At 36.8% G+C, this 15,569-nt stretch overlaps 1 protein-coding gene across 3 annotated transcripts in view; it reads left to right on the top strand.

The window, feature by feature from the left end:
* Positions 1-336: 336 nt before the first annotated feature.
* LOC117426178 (rap guanine nucleotide exchange factor 4-like) overlaps positions 337-15,569 on the top strand; it is a 51,450-nt gene continuing 36,217 nt past the window's right edge. The window contains exons 1-5 of one of the 3 annotated variants that reach the window (XM_059033673.1): positions 337-461; positions 668-818; positions 9,608-9,750; positions 9,977-10,065; positions 11,913-12,059. In XM_059033673.1, coding sequence (XP_058889656.1) covers positions 736-818; positions 9,608-9,750; positions 9,977-10,065; positions 11,913-12,059 — 462 coding nt within the window. In that variant the 5' untranslated portion in view covers positions 337-461; positions 668-735. Of the gene's footprint in view, positions 819-9,607; positions 9,751-9,976; positions 10,066-11,912; positions 12,060-15,569 lie in introns of all 3 variants that reach the window. The other 2 variants (XM_059033674.1, XM_059033675.1) reach the window with 2 other exon arrangements.

The raw sequence follows: 15,569 nt of genomic DNA, 5'->3' as shown, positions 1-15,569 counted from the left end.
ATAGTTGTATAGGATATAGACCACAAGTGTAGATTCCAATAAAATATAATTAAAAAGAAGAAAAAATGTTTGCAATGATCAATACATTCAATGGACTGGAACAACAACGTGTTCTTAATGAGCTCATTAAGGTAACTGCCTCATCCTACATCTTCCTGGGTTTGCATTACTTTATTTTTAAGTGCTAACATTTAAACGCCAGGGACAATGAGCAGTTTCCAAGGAAACGAGTTGTAACGCATCCATTTCACTGAAGTCAGATTGACGAAAGGCCCTGTGAACAATTAAGGAGAAAAAAAAAAACAACAACAAAAAAAAAAAAAACAAAAAAAAAAAACAAACACGCACGAGAAGCTGTGGAAGAAATCACTTCGGTGCAGCCTTCCTGTTTCAGTTTACCTGAAAGCAAAGTCCGCATATAAATGGATGACGATTTAAAGGCACCACGACACCTGTCCAAAGTAAACATTCAATATCCTGTTTTCAAATCTGCATTTGGGTACAAATACAAAAATAATTTATAACAGACCTCTTTCGGTTTTTGGAGTGGTCAAAAAGCATATTATTTGCAGAGCTGCTCTTTGTGTACGGCATTGATGCGGGGTGCTAGGTTCTGAGGCTAGGGATGAGCTGACTAATTGCGTTTGAACGATGTTTTTATATACAGGAGGGGATGGAGGAACAGCGCATTATGAGTGAGGGTGTTGTGAATCGTCTTACAGCTACGGCGGGTGCATGATCTCGCCAAAGATGGTAGCGGCGCACACTTCAACCCATTCTTCTGCATCTGCAGAATGGATTGTTTGTCTTGATAAGAGGTGAGTTGAGCTGCCTATCGAAAACCTTTTTTTGATTGTATTTTATTGACTTTTGTCGACAAGTACAATAAAAGCAAAAAATCAGAATCTGGACACGCTTACAAAAGCTCTGTGCCACTGTGTTTTTTCAATGCCTTTTAATGCGTTATGCCTTTGTAGTGCAGCCTAATAATTGTGGCAATAATAATAATAATAATAATAATAATAATAATAATAATAATACATACATCTGTGAAAATAATGTGAAATTATATAGCCTTTATTACCTTTAAACCATATTAATAAAACATTGGAATCGGTGCTGTTATTTCTCAAACTGAACAATATTGTCCTTTTATTTTATTTAGACTGATCGTTCTAAAGCGGCGAACCGACATGTAGCCTACTATTGTGAGTTCTTATGATGTTGTCTTTAGTTATGAAGGATATCATTTTAATACATTACATTCTGTCTATTAGATTAATAACGAAAACAGGCGTGAAATAGCCTACGTAAACAAGTAAACGTGTAATTAAAATGCCAAATTATTACCATAGCCTAAAAATGCCAAGGATCTGTTGTTTTTGCGGCATACACAGGTGCTGTATAAACCGGATTGCTTGCCTGTGTCCCGCCTTTATACAGTAGTATTATTTAGGAAAATAAACCTTTTATTATTCATTTCTTCTAAAAGTGAAACCCTAATAGGATATATAACACCCGTTACCGGCTTTAGAAAATCGTTTCTTTAAATATGGGCTATTGTAGTTTCATTTATATCCATCTGGTGGTCAATTGATATTCACTAGTTTTCAAAGGGCCTAATGATGAATTAAGAATGCAGAGGGTACCATTTTTGACAGCTATATAGTTATGTATGTGCCAAGATAGGTCATTCATTTAGTAATGGCTTTTACTCTCCTGCTTACTTGTAGTCCCTTTAAAAAAGAAGTGTTGGGTATTCATTTACTTTAAAAACAAGTAAATAAACATATTACAATCATTCTATTTGATATAACTACTATTTATGAAATCGTGTCTAAGCATCTGATTTTTTAAAAGTAAAAACTTTTAATTACCTTAACAAAAACTTAAAATGGAAAAAAGAAGAAATATTTTACATTTCAAACAAATAATGCACAAATTGTATCAGAAATATTACCACATAGATTTGCAGTTTTCTTTTTTTTTTTTTTTTTTTTTAATATATACAGTATTTATTTTTAGCCACAAAATGCCTAAAGTTAAGACTATATTATCCCAGCAGTGGGGTGGAGGCACCAGTAAGCCTGGCCATACATACCTATCTCTGTCAAATTTTACTTCTCTAGAGAACCTCTGTCAAATTGTGATCAAACTAGGTAAGGACATTCTTTAGCACAAGTTATTTAGACCATCAGAATGTGGGCATATATCAAGATGCCTGTCCGTATTATTCATATATAATATAGTGCACCCTGGTATTGATGTTATACAGCGAAAAACAAGACAATATTTTGTTTTTTTGTCATGCAATTTGGGTTTTTATACTAATTCAAGAGCGTTGCTATTGTTATTGTAGTCATCTTGATGCAGATGAAGGCAATAGAAACAGAAATGAGATGTATTATATCTGAAGCATTGATTTCATGGTTTGGTTTTGTATGGCTTATGAAACTCTAGACTGTGCCCTGCAGAGAGCTCAAGCTGATGTGCATGGATGTGCACAGGAGATCACAGAGTAAACCCGTGTCTGTGTTGAGTCCCGGCGAGGCCTTGGAGTTCTGACCTTTTATTAGGTTTCAAAAAGAATGCACTACTAAGATTAAACTTCAATTAAATTGGCAGTGTTGACTGCGAAATGTGGATTGTGTTGATCACCAAGAGTCAGACATTAGAACTGATTTGACAGCAATTTTTATAAAAGCACAAATATCCACATTGTTTAATCCTCAGACTGAGTTAAATAAGGCATTATTTTCAATGATCAAACCTCAATTGCTCTTGCCCCATCTGTTCCATAGTATAGAACGTGGTGTTTCATTTTTTAACTATTGAATATTGACTGAACAAGTTTAAGCTTTAATATTTGGGGAATTTAAATGCTATTCCTACTATACTTGTACATTGTCAGGAAATGTCATTAACTTTCTAAGGGTTTTCATTAGCTTTGTTTGTTTGGATACATCAGTAAATAACAGCACTGTCTTTTGTAGAAATTGCTCAATTATATGAAGTAAAGGCATAGAGTTCATTTCATTTATAAGAAATCCAAAGTATGCTTATATAACCCAGTCTTTTGTGTGTTTTTATTTTGGTATCCTTCAACCACTCGGTGTATTATGAAACAAGGCTGAACAGTACAAATTAGGTCTTACTCATGTTTGGCTGTTCACCTGTAGGGACAAAGCAGCACCATGTATTTAATATAAAAGGGGAAAACAAAGTAATTATAACAACCTAGCTAGACCCCATATTTCTCCTTTTTCTTTTTATAGTTTTTCTGATATAAATGGCAAACTGTGGTAATTCTAACAGCCGAGTTTGAGTCCGTATCATTTTTGTCCTCTGCAGTTTTGATGTATTTTTATTAAATCTTTTGCCTGAGTCATAAATAAGAACATAAGAAAGGTTACAGACGAGAGGAGGCCATTCAGCCCATCATGCTCATTTGGTTGTTTGTAGTTTATTGATCCAGAATCTCATCAAGCAGCTTCTTGAAGGATCCCAGGGTGTCAGCTTCAACAACATTACTGGGGAGTTGGTTCCAGACTCCCACAATTCTCTGTGTAAAAAAGTGCCTCCTAATTTCTGTTCTGAATGCCCCTTTATCTAATCTGCATTTGTGACCCCTGGTCCTTGTTTCTTTTTTCAGGTCGAAAAAATCCCCTGGGTCCACATTGTCAATACCTTTTAGAATTCTGAATGCTTGAATCAGATCGCCGCGTAGTCTTCTTTGTTCATGACTGAATAGATCACATTCTTTTAGTCTATGACATGCCTTTTAAACCCGGAATAGAGCAGCAATATTCCTTTTGTAGCGAGCTGACCAGAACTGAACACAATATTCTAGACGAGGTCTTACTAATGCATTGTAAAGTTTTAACATTACTTCCCTTGATTTAAATTCAACACTTTTCACAATATATCAGAGCATCTTGTTGGCCTTTTTTTATAGCTTCCCCACATAGTCTAGATGAAGACATTTCTGAGTCAACATAAACTCCTAGATCATTTTCATAGATTCCTTCTTCAATTTCAGTATCTCCCATTTGGTATTTATAATGGACATTTTTATTTCCTGCATGCAGTACCTTACACTTTTCTGTATTAAATGGTGTCATCTGCAAATTTAACAAGTTTGCTTACTATACCAGAATCTAAGTCATTAATGTAGATTAGGGAGAGCAGAGGACCTAATACTGATCCCTGTGGTACTCCACTGGTTACCTCGCTCCATTTTGAGGTTTCTCCTCTAATCAGTGCTTTCTGTTTTCTACATGTTAACCACATGTTTCCTTGAATCCCTACTGCATTCAGGTTGAGAATTAATCTTTTATGCAGGACTTTGTCAAAAGCTTTCTGGAAATCTAAATAAACCATGTCATATGCTTAGCAATTATCCCATTATATTATCCAAACAACATAGATCTTGACTGATGCTCCATTAAGCATTGCTGCAGATGTAAAATTATTTTCCCTAAAGTCTCATCTTGGATAGTTGATGTCCAGCCAGGCGCACACAGTCTCATATTGTTTAAGCTTTATTAATTAGCACTCCCACCTCCAAGTCAATGGTTGAATGAACTAGATATTAATCTGGAGACCACCAAATTCATTTCAAGATGGATTTGAACTCGATTTCTCAAGAAATTAATTTGGTGGGTGGCAGTTGACATCACAGAATGGACATGTAATTCACTATCATTGGCATTGGACATCTTTGAAGATACAGTCAAAAAGACTAGGAATTGAATTGGTGGTCCCCTGCAGGAAAATCTTGAGAAATGATCTCCGGGAGATTTGAGGAGACTTGCATTGCCACTGTCTATTCAGTCTTTAATCTGGATAAATAAGGAGCACTTCAGCCTCCAGTGCTCACAGACCAGCAACAAAACACACCGTGAATTTGAAGTACCATAGCCACGAATCCTGTGCAAATCAGTATGGTTTGGTTCATTTGGAGTGTAGTGTGAACAGAAAACAAACTGAACTGAGTCCACCTGAAGACATGGTTTTGTTTGTTTTTTACAAATTAACTGAGTTCGGTTCACTTGCTACACTTCAGTGTGAACAACAGGGGAACTCAGTTTGTTTGCACCCAGGAAACAAACGTTACACATGGATCTTTGTAGCTAGATGAGGAGAAAGTGAACTTTTCTGGTTATTTTTGACACTTTTAGAAATGTGGTCGGACACCGAAATCCTGGCAGAACTTGACTAAGAGAATGCTCTCCCTCCAGCTGCTATTCTTTCAGTCAGTGCTCAGCGTTATTCCCATCAATAGCAATAAACAAGATTGTAAATAATTGAATTACAGGCTGAGAAAAAACAGCAAAAAACCCAGTCACTGCCATCTTAACAATATTCCAAGATGCACTGCAGACAGTGTAAGCATCCAGTCCACTGATATTTAAAAAAAAAAAAATGTAATAAATAAGAGTTCTCTTGAGCATTTGGAACACAAATCGCCTCAGTCCTGAAAAAACAAGGAAATGAGCCCAAAAAAACCCCAAACTCCATTTCACTCCATTACAGACTCCCATATGGTTTTACTGTGATTTTACAATCAGTTTTTATTTGTATCCAATTATTCTAAAGGAGAAGGTGACCATGCATGTATTAAACTGGACTTGTTTTATTTGACAAATGATTGAACTACCAGATACATTCTCGTAAATAAACAGAGCACTTGAAGAGTATAAACTTGTTGACATGTTCCCATTAAACATCAGCAATCACTCTAAAAAGAAGCAATCACTCAGTGTACTATTAACACATTGTTAATAAGCATCTAAATAACAAAATAGGTAAAATATACTGGGCAGTTAAACATGTCTGCGAGTTGGAGGCCTGTTCACTCACAGGAAATAGGAGTTGCTGCAGTTATCATTGAACAGTATACACATTTACAACTGCTGCTTAGGAATTACCATTGTGTTTATACACTTAGCAACCTGTTCAGGTTATTAGCTGGCAATTTGATAAATGTTCCACAAATGCTAAAAAGCTGACTGGTTTCTGTATCATTACACACTGCAATATTATAATGGGCTCTTCACGGTTTACAGTATTCCATAAAGTAAAGTATAATACATTTACAAATATAACGTCTACATGGCCTAATTGTGAATTTCAATTTACAGATAGTATGCTATAATATAATATATCTTTAGTAGGAATTAAAATCTTCACCAGTGGAAGTTATGCAATAAGGGTATGCATCTTAAAGTCATCCATCAAGCTACTGCCCAGTCCCGTTACTATGACAACACCTGTGTTCACAATAGGACTGTTACACATTTTAGGGTGTGGCCACCGCATTATTAGGAAGGAGATTCTGGTGTTTCTAAGTGGCCACAACCTCAGCACTGTTCTGCCTTCAAACAGACCAAAGTAATAGTCGTCTTGTATGATCGTCATTCGTGACATATGGTTGCAGTTTGGGAAACAGATGCTTCAACTATTGCACCCATTGTCGCTAATGTGTGTGTATTTTATCAAACTTATTTGTAATAGCTACACTGGTAAGAGTCTTTCTTGTTGCCAGAAATAACAACAGTCCAATTACATAAGGAGAGTATGAACAAAAATGCTTATTAAGCAAAACAGATCCTTATTTATTTATTTATTTATTTATTTATTTATTTATTTATTTATTTTTGGGGGGGGATTTGTTGTTAATAGTAAAGCGTGGCGCTTGCATTTATGTTCTAATCGCCATCGCTTTTCTAATCAAGATATTGTGCATTAATAGTTAATAAGTGGTATTTTCATCATGTATTGAACCAAACCGCCTTGGGGCTAAAAGTCATTACTCTAAAATATTTATAATGCTTTGGTCTCACGGTTTCTCTGCAACAGTTTTAGGGAAACTTCAAATGGAGGAAACATAAAAAAACCCAATGTATTATATTGCACTGCTGCTTAATGTTATCCATTGTTATTATACACAGGACTGGCATAAAGTGGGTTAGGGTATATCCACACACACTGTGGCTTATCTAGCTGACGTTAAGTGCTGAATTTTGCTATGGCATGAGGAACACAATCTCCCAATAAACACAAACTGTAACCAGGCAACTGCATTGAGAAAATGATGAAAAATATGAAGCAATCTATGCTGGATTTTTTTTTTCCAAGACAAAGGACATGTTAATTACTGTATTCAGCATGTAAGTGTACATTTTTTCCTTTTTCGTTTCTTTACTATTGTCTTTTAAACGTACTGTTTAAATGTTGATCAATGTGAAGTAATCATTATGTTGATGTTCAGTTCAGATTGGGCAGTTCTTCATTATTCTGATGAAGCAAATTGCCAAACCCAGAGACAGTGGGTGCGTTAAGTAAGTGAGCGGCTCAGAGCGGCTCAGTAAAAGAATCAACTTAACGACTCGCTCAGTTCCGCTCCCGCTGAGCCGCTCAGAGCGCTCCTGAGCATTTTTCATCAGTGATCAGAGTGAGCGGACGGAATGGCCATCTGCAGGAAACAAATGGAGATCACAGGCAGGACTGACAAATACGTTTGTCAAGAACGATGAACTGGTTTCGACTTATGAAGTTATGTATTAAATTGGATAAATAAGATGGTAAAAAGTGTTGTTTTCGAATTTGTATCATTTAATTTCATTTTTTTTTAAATGTAGAGCTGTTTTATAGTTATGACTCTATTATTATTAGGTTTGTAGTATTAATATTATTTATAATTTTTATTATTAAAGTTGGTATTGTCGGTATTAAACACAGCCAGATATGAGGTTCAGTCCAAACAGAGCGCCAAACTCAGCGAGGTACAGCAGGGTGCAGTAACTTCACACGGGCCATTTTATCTACCATCACCTCAGAAACACAAACAAGCAAATCATTTTATTATTTGCCATTTTTAAAAGTTGCTCAGCGCTCTCGTGGAGCAGAGCGTGAAGTCTTTTAAATCTGCTCAGTGTGCTTTCGGAGCGTTCTCACTCTGAGCGGCTCACTTAACGCGCCCAGAGTGGGGGGCTAGCAGAGTTGAAAGGTTGCATTGTGACATGGTTTGAATGGAATGAGGAAGGCAGTTAAGTCCAAGCCCTTAGGATTCTCCAGGTAAGCTCAAAGTCAAGTAAAGGCTTAGAGAAAAATGGGAACAACTCAATATGGGAGCAAAACAGAACCAAGCAGAACAATTGCAACACCATAACACTGTAAGAGAAATGTCAAAAAGCAAACCACCTGCTCTTTAATGTTGAGGGGAACATAGAGGAATTATTGTGAAAGCTATGACTGTATAGGTCAGGATGTCATCATTATTGAGTTAGACAAGATGTGTATGGAGACCAAGAATAAAAACAAGCACTATGTTTGGAAGTGGAATGTTCAAGGTTGATTTATTTGTTCTTCAATGTTACATTTTATGTATGAATAACCCCAGCATAAAGATGCTTTTTATCAGTCCGCTTGTCTAACAAAAAGAAAATGGGAGTGCATCTGATTTTCTACAGTGACCTGAAAAAAATCAAAAAAGTATTTTCCTGCGTCAGGCTACGAGTTCATTGATTTATTTCGTTGCTTATTGAATTTTATAAGTAAATAGATGGGGAGAGCTTTCTGTGATTTAAAAAAAAAAAAAAAAAGAATCTTGGAAAAGACTTCAACACACACTATAATGGAATACAGTATTTTGTAGGGTCAAGAGATGCAGTTTGCAATTAGGGTCGAGCTTGTCAGAGGCTGACCAGTCAATAAGGGAGTGGTCCATACACACTTGTTTGTGGTTATTAGGAACCTGTGATCTGCTTGGTTAATCATTACTGGTTTGGGCAAGCTTGGGTGTTGATCTGAGATGAGGCACTGGGGTTGTTTCGGAGGACCTGCTTGCGCATTGTGTTTTATAACACTGCCGCCCACTGCCATGCTCCATTCAATCATAATGGAGATCAATCCTGTGCTCTTAATGGCTGAGAGGGTGTATGTTAACAGTGAACCCTGTACAGCTGGACAACTGGAGTATAGATGCAGTTATGGGACTCTGGTCAGCCGGAATTGTAACCGTCAAATAGAACTCTGTAACAGTAACATATTCATGGGGAAGGACAATATCCTCTGGCAACTCCACAGCTGTGTGCTGGCAAGGAATGGGCAGTGCTAGGCTCTGGTCATAGGGCAACCTAAATGTAGTGTTACATGCTGTACTGTTTAATCTTTCTAAAATGGTAAAGCAGCCAAATTACTTGCACTGTACTGAAACAACCCACATCTCACGTGCGTTGTGAGGCACAAGGCGAATTATAATGTTATTGAGCTTCTAAAATGTCTCATTATTAAATTAAAACTGTAACTTTACTGATTTGCATGAAATGGGAACATATATGAATGGTAGCAGCCAGTCAGTATGCAAGAAATATCTATGCAACTTTGTAATGGTCATTATAGACAGGGGGTCCTTCTTCTAAAAAGACACTTTTCTATGCTAGCGCTCTTTATTACAAGTTTGATGGGAAGGTTAACCTTAATAGATACATAGCCACAACACATGAAACAATGTGGACATTTACAAGTAATCCAATGAACAGACTAATTCAGCTGTCCTTTCTTTCTTTCTTTCTTTCTTTCTTTCTTTCTTTCTTTCTTTCAGGCCATCTGCACGCTCTGGTGAAGATGTTGATATCATATTTGCCCGCCTAAAGGACGTAAAGGCTTTTGAAAAGTTTCATCCCAATTTACTGCAACAAATATGTCTGTTTGGATTTTACGAAAACTTGGAGAAAGGAATCACATGTAGGTCTTTTTTGGGGGGGAATTTCCCGTCTATTTTTAAATGGATCGAAGACATTGTGCAATAAAATCCTGAAATATAGTTTTATTTCAGAATTTGAATGTAGATTGGAATGACTGACTTTAAAGAAACTGGAACTCACGAAAGCACGCTGTAATGCATGTTTTTATTTTCAATTTAAGAATGCAGTCAACTTGCTAAACGTTATTTGCTGGTCTTTTTTTGCAGTATATCGTCAGGGGGACATTGGAACCAGTTGGTATGCTGTACTGTCAGGGTCCCTTGATGTTAAAGTGTCTGAAACTGCTAATCACCAGGTAAAAGGACATTTTTCATAAATCTCTGTATCAAATAAATAACAAAAAACAAGCTTCACCTGTTTCATCATAACATTAACATTTATAACCAGTCTGATGTTGAAACGCCCTGAAATATAACAGAAGTTGACAAACAAAATAGCCTTACCAGTAGTTATCCATAACTAGTAAACACTCAATAGTGCTGAATTTAAAAGAAACTACAATTCAATTACACAGTCTTTCAATGACTTCAAAAAACAAGTTAGGCAGCGTGCCACACTCTATTAAAAATAATGTGAACAGAACAATACAAGAACACAACCTACTACAAACAGTTCTTACAGGCTTAAAACTGACATTTTAGCAGGGGATGGAGCAAATAATATAGCAGTCCATGGATTGTCCATTCTGTTGTGGTAACACTATTCTACATCCAGCCTCAAGCGCGCACACACACACACACTCACACACACACACATACACATTAAATGGCATTTGTATTTCTACAGCTTTTGAGAAGAAAATATGAATTAACAGACATGCTGAATGTGAGAAGTAATGAGGTTTGTAGGTGTGAACAATTAATGAAAACTGTTCACAGTGTGAAGCTAATTATCAGAGTGTTGCCCTGTGACTCACTGACTTCAGTCACTGCTGGAATCGTAAGGGTTAATACATTAACCAGGTTCAGTTTATTTTCGCATGTGCAATTACCATGGAAACCTTTTACTTGGCTGCTGTCCGGGAAGGAGGCTTTGTTGCAAAATCTCAATTAAATGCTGTGCAAATATCATCTACTATACTCTTTCCACAGCCACATTGATTTTCTAAATCAGAGACATGACCTCTGTGGATACAATTTCCAGCAGCTGGATACACAATACTTTAAAAATATGCAGTGCAGTCATCTTACATTTGTGATGTATTGAAACTGTCTTTAAATCATAAAGATTAGCAATAATGTGATTTTTTTTTTTTTTAAACCTCCAAGAGGTGCACATTCAGTACAGCATAAAATCAATCACTTGCTTGATTAATGGTCCAAAAACTCAGAGGGAACAACAAACAGACCTAAATGAAATCTTCCCAACTCTTATGAAGCACCTCTGTAGCATCCAATAATAATGATTGTTGAGGATCAGAGCTAGGTGGGCCCAGTGTTGACTGATTTGAACTTCTGTTCATCTAATGACACCAGGTGACCGGGCACTGCTATAACTCAAATGCATCAATACCTCAAGGTCATGTGCAAAAACAGCTTTTTTTATGATTGACCATTTTGGTTGTTTGGCTATCCATTTGCTTCGATGTCTGCAGCTGAACACTTTTAATTACTGTACTGTACTTTTCTCTTTAACTCCTGATTTGTGCTGAACTCCCTCCCACCAAAACACGCACTACTTTCCTGTGTTGTTGCCAGCGAACTCGTCCAACTGATTTAGAGCAACTTAATTTAAGTAATGTATTGGAGATTACTTTTCCAGTAACAAATATTTATCAAAGAACTTGAATAATAGTTTTGTTTTACGTACTCTAATTGACCATTATTCACAATTAAATGATTGGATAACAGCTCTCTCACTCACAAAGGTCTTAAAGACATACTAAGAAAAGGAAAGAAAGCGACACAATGTTCTAGTTTTTTTAAAATAAACTATAATATGGCCCTGCAGCAGAGCAAAGAGCAAATAACAAATTTTTTTCTAAAGACTTGTTTGTTGTGTTTTTTTTCTCCAACAATCTTAAACGACTTCAAAAGCCATTTGATGCCATTATCTTGCCTGTTATTTGTTCTTGTTTTTATGATTGTAAGGGTGGCTCTTGTACCTATGAAGTTTGCATAAAGACGTACATGTTTCTTAAAGGATGCTGTTACTATTTGTACGTTGGGGATCGGAACGGCTTTTGGCGAATCAATCCTTGATAACACGCCCCGTCACGCCACCATCGTTACTAGAGAGTACAGTGAGCTTCTGCGCATTGAACAGAAGGAGTTCAAAACACTATGGGAGGTAAGTTTCAACTGATCTATAACAGAGATGGTTCTTGCTGCACTGTGTGTTCACCATTACTCAGTGTCGGTCCCTCTAGTCAGATACAGTTTTGAAAGACTGCTAACCAATTTTTATTAATTTTTTATTTGGAATCGGCAATTGTTTTTTACCCCATTTTCTCCCAAATTTGAAAGGCCCAATTTTAAGCCCGGCTCACCGAAACGTGTGTCGTTAGTCGTCCGCTTCTTTTCACTGTGCAGGCCTGCCATGCAGTTACCTCAGAGCTCCAGCGTCGGAAGACCACGCAGCTCTGGGCTGCTTGCAGGCAGGCCTGCAGGCGTCCGGACAGTCTACAGGGGTCGCTGCTGTGCAGTGAGCCGAGGACACCCTGGCTGAACTAAGTTCTCCCTACCCCGGGCGGCTCTCTGCCAGTTGTGTGCCGCCCCCAGGTAACTCCCATCCACGGCAGGCAGTGGAATAGCCTGGACCCGAACGGACGACCTCCAGGCTTTAGCGCGCATGCTGCATTCCACGCGGAGTGCCTTTACTGGATGCGCCACTCGGAAGCTGCTATCCAAGGTTTTAAAATCTATTTTCTCACCTCTTAATATTATTATTGTCTCCGCATTTTTAGTTTTTGCTTGTTTTTTAGACCATGTGACCTACATCAAATGTACCAGGAGTCAGCAATTTATCAACAGCATTGTCATTGAAATATTGAATACGCTAAATTAACTAAAAAAAAAAAAAAAAAGGACCAAAAGATTCTCAGCACAATAAGAGGGAGCAGTAGTAATGTTAATGAAGCCAATAAGAGATAACCACATTTATTTTACAGCACTCCTTTTAAAGGGGATGTCTATATAACTGAGGTACTGTTTCTTAAATAGAGCTGAGCTGTCACATACCTTCATTTAGGTTCCTGAAATGACAAAAATAAATGGTTCATTTGTTTCTATAAACCTGTTATCTTGACTTCCGCAGAAACAGTTGAATATATCAAAGCCCCTGCAATAAGCGTTTTAATATTTATTACAAATACAGTACCTTGGCGTCAGCTCCAGGCTAATGAGTGTCTGGTAGAGTACTGATTACCTTGCTGGTGCTACAGTATGTGTGTTTCATTGCGGATTGATTAGCTGGTCTAACAGAACCCTTAAATCGTCCTGTTTGGCATTATACATGCTGTCAGTGTGTAATATTGAATACTACTTACTTAAAATATCATTACCTAGATACTGTAAAAAATTTCATTTTTCTGATTGTTTTCAAATTGTGAGTAAATGTACAGTGTTTTTTTTGCATTTGAAAAGTAGGCTTGTAACTGTATTTATTAAATATAAGATAAATACAATGTTTTTCAATGTGTAGAATTGCTACAATGATTTGAAGTTAAATGAAAATATTCTGCTTGATAAGTAAATTACACCCCCCTTCTGTTCAATAGCTGACATAGCAGATAGAGATATTCTTGTCAGGTGCATGTCCGTAATATTCTTATTGTAGTTAAACCTCTGACCAAGCATATATATATATATATATATATATATATATATATATATATATATATATATATATATATATATATATATATATACTATATATACTATATATACAGTTGTAGTCAAAAGTTTACATACCCAGACTACAACTGTATATATAATAACCTGTAGTGGAATGACCCTCCAGGACTAGTTCATTAACTACAATGCAATTACAAGTACCTGTATGTTAATGATATATATCTCGATTATATAAAAAGTACCTTTTTACCACACATTACTTTTTTTTCCAGCAGAGGGTGCCAATGAGACAGAATATTGCTTTCCCATTCAGAACCGTAGAATTTCAAATGTAGATTAAAAACTAGGGACGCCCCAAATCCAAGTTTTTGGGATTCGGCCGAATACCGAATCCATCTCAAAAGATTTGGCCGATTACCGAATCTACAAAAACTGTCAAGAAAACTGAAGGAAACTGGCAGCTACTAACAAGGGACACGCACAATCTATAGTTTTGAGTTTAGTAAATAGCATTTTTATTACTGAATGGAAATATATCCCTGAATACGATTTCAGTTTGAAACGTATACAATTTACCATTAGCCCCTTCCCCCCCACAACAGAAACATCAAAATACAGAACTGTTTACTTCTCCTTTACAAGTAAGGAGAGCTGGATCTTTGCCGTAAACCCACTATTTTCATTAATAACGTTTCAACCTGTGTCACCTGATCTGAGAGTAGGGTTGCCAACAGGCTCCAGAATCTCGGGACACTTTAAGGCAGGTTTTTTAACTTACTTCTCTAAACTGCAATGTATTGAGTAAAGTGAGTGTGAATTGTGCGAACATTAATTGAATTGTTTTACTTAATTGTTACCAAAAGCACACACCTGCCTGTGAGGAACGTTTCCATCAATCAGACCTATACAGCAGCTGATTGGCTTTCTGAGTCTCTGTCTGGGTGGGACTGTATAAGCAAGAAATATAAAACAAATATAAACTTTACCTGCTGTCAGAAGGTTAAATGAAAGAGTGCAGGTGAGTGCAAAGTTATCTATAATAATCGTGTTGCACTATTTTGATAGATATTGTTTACTGTATAAAAAAATTCAAGCAATCCCGAGATTCTGGATCCTGTTGACAACCCTATCAGAGCTATGAGGAAAAAATTACCGTGATGAGTGACCTGAATCTCCCTGCGAAATAAAACCCACGTGGATTTAAATCCACCGAGTGTGTAACACGTATCAAATAGGCTATGAAATAGTTTAAAAATTATTTTAATAAAACACAGCGTTCCCAAATGGGTCAATTTTTATTGGCACATTACAATAGTGTACAATGTCATTTACTAAAGCATATTGTTCAACAACGCCTTGCGCATCTGACAGTTGTGAGGTTACAAAAAATATATATTTCTGTGTACCGTTTTTTAATTTTTTTATTTCAGTGTTATCTCTAGAACACGTTTGACAGACAAACAAGAAACCACAAAAGTCTACAACAGTTTGCCGTTGCTATATATTACATGTTTACTGCCTAACTTTACTCCTTGAAAAGTGTGATGTGACTGTGCTGTTGCATACAGGGGTATGTTTTCATTCAGCATCTGAGTGACGTGTTTAGTGCGTGCGCCACCAGCAATAGGGAGTTGAGAGCTGCGACAGAGTTCAGCAAACGTGTTCTTGTTCTTAAATACAACAGTTACATTCAATGTCATGTCTTTTATTTAAAGAACTGCACACATTGGAGGGATGTATTAAAATGGATGTGCGTCTGGGCGGATATATAGGGTAGTATTCGGCCGAATCTGAACCCTGCTCAAAAAGTAGGTATTTGGGCCGAATCCGAAACCGAATCCAGGATTCGGTGCATCCCTATTAAAAACCAACATACAAAAAAACCCCAAAAAACATTGCTTATTCTTTGCTTGAATGCACTGGCATGCAGAGTAGATCTGCTGATTGAGACCACCTGCAACCAACCTGTAATAATGACTCTAGAAGTACAGAAACTAGGAATGGA

Source organism: Acipenser ruthenus, chromosome 11 (assembly GCF_902713425.1).
Source record: "Acipenser ruthenus chromosome 11, fAciRut3.2 maternal haplotype, whole genome shotgun sequence".
Lineage (NCBI taxonomy): Eukaryota > Metazoa > Chordata > Actinopteri > Acipenseriformes > Acipenseridae > Acipenser > Acipenser ruthenus.
This window is presented reverse-complemented; position numbering and strand designations above follow the sequence as displayed.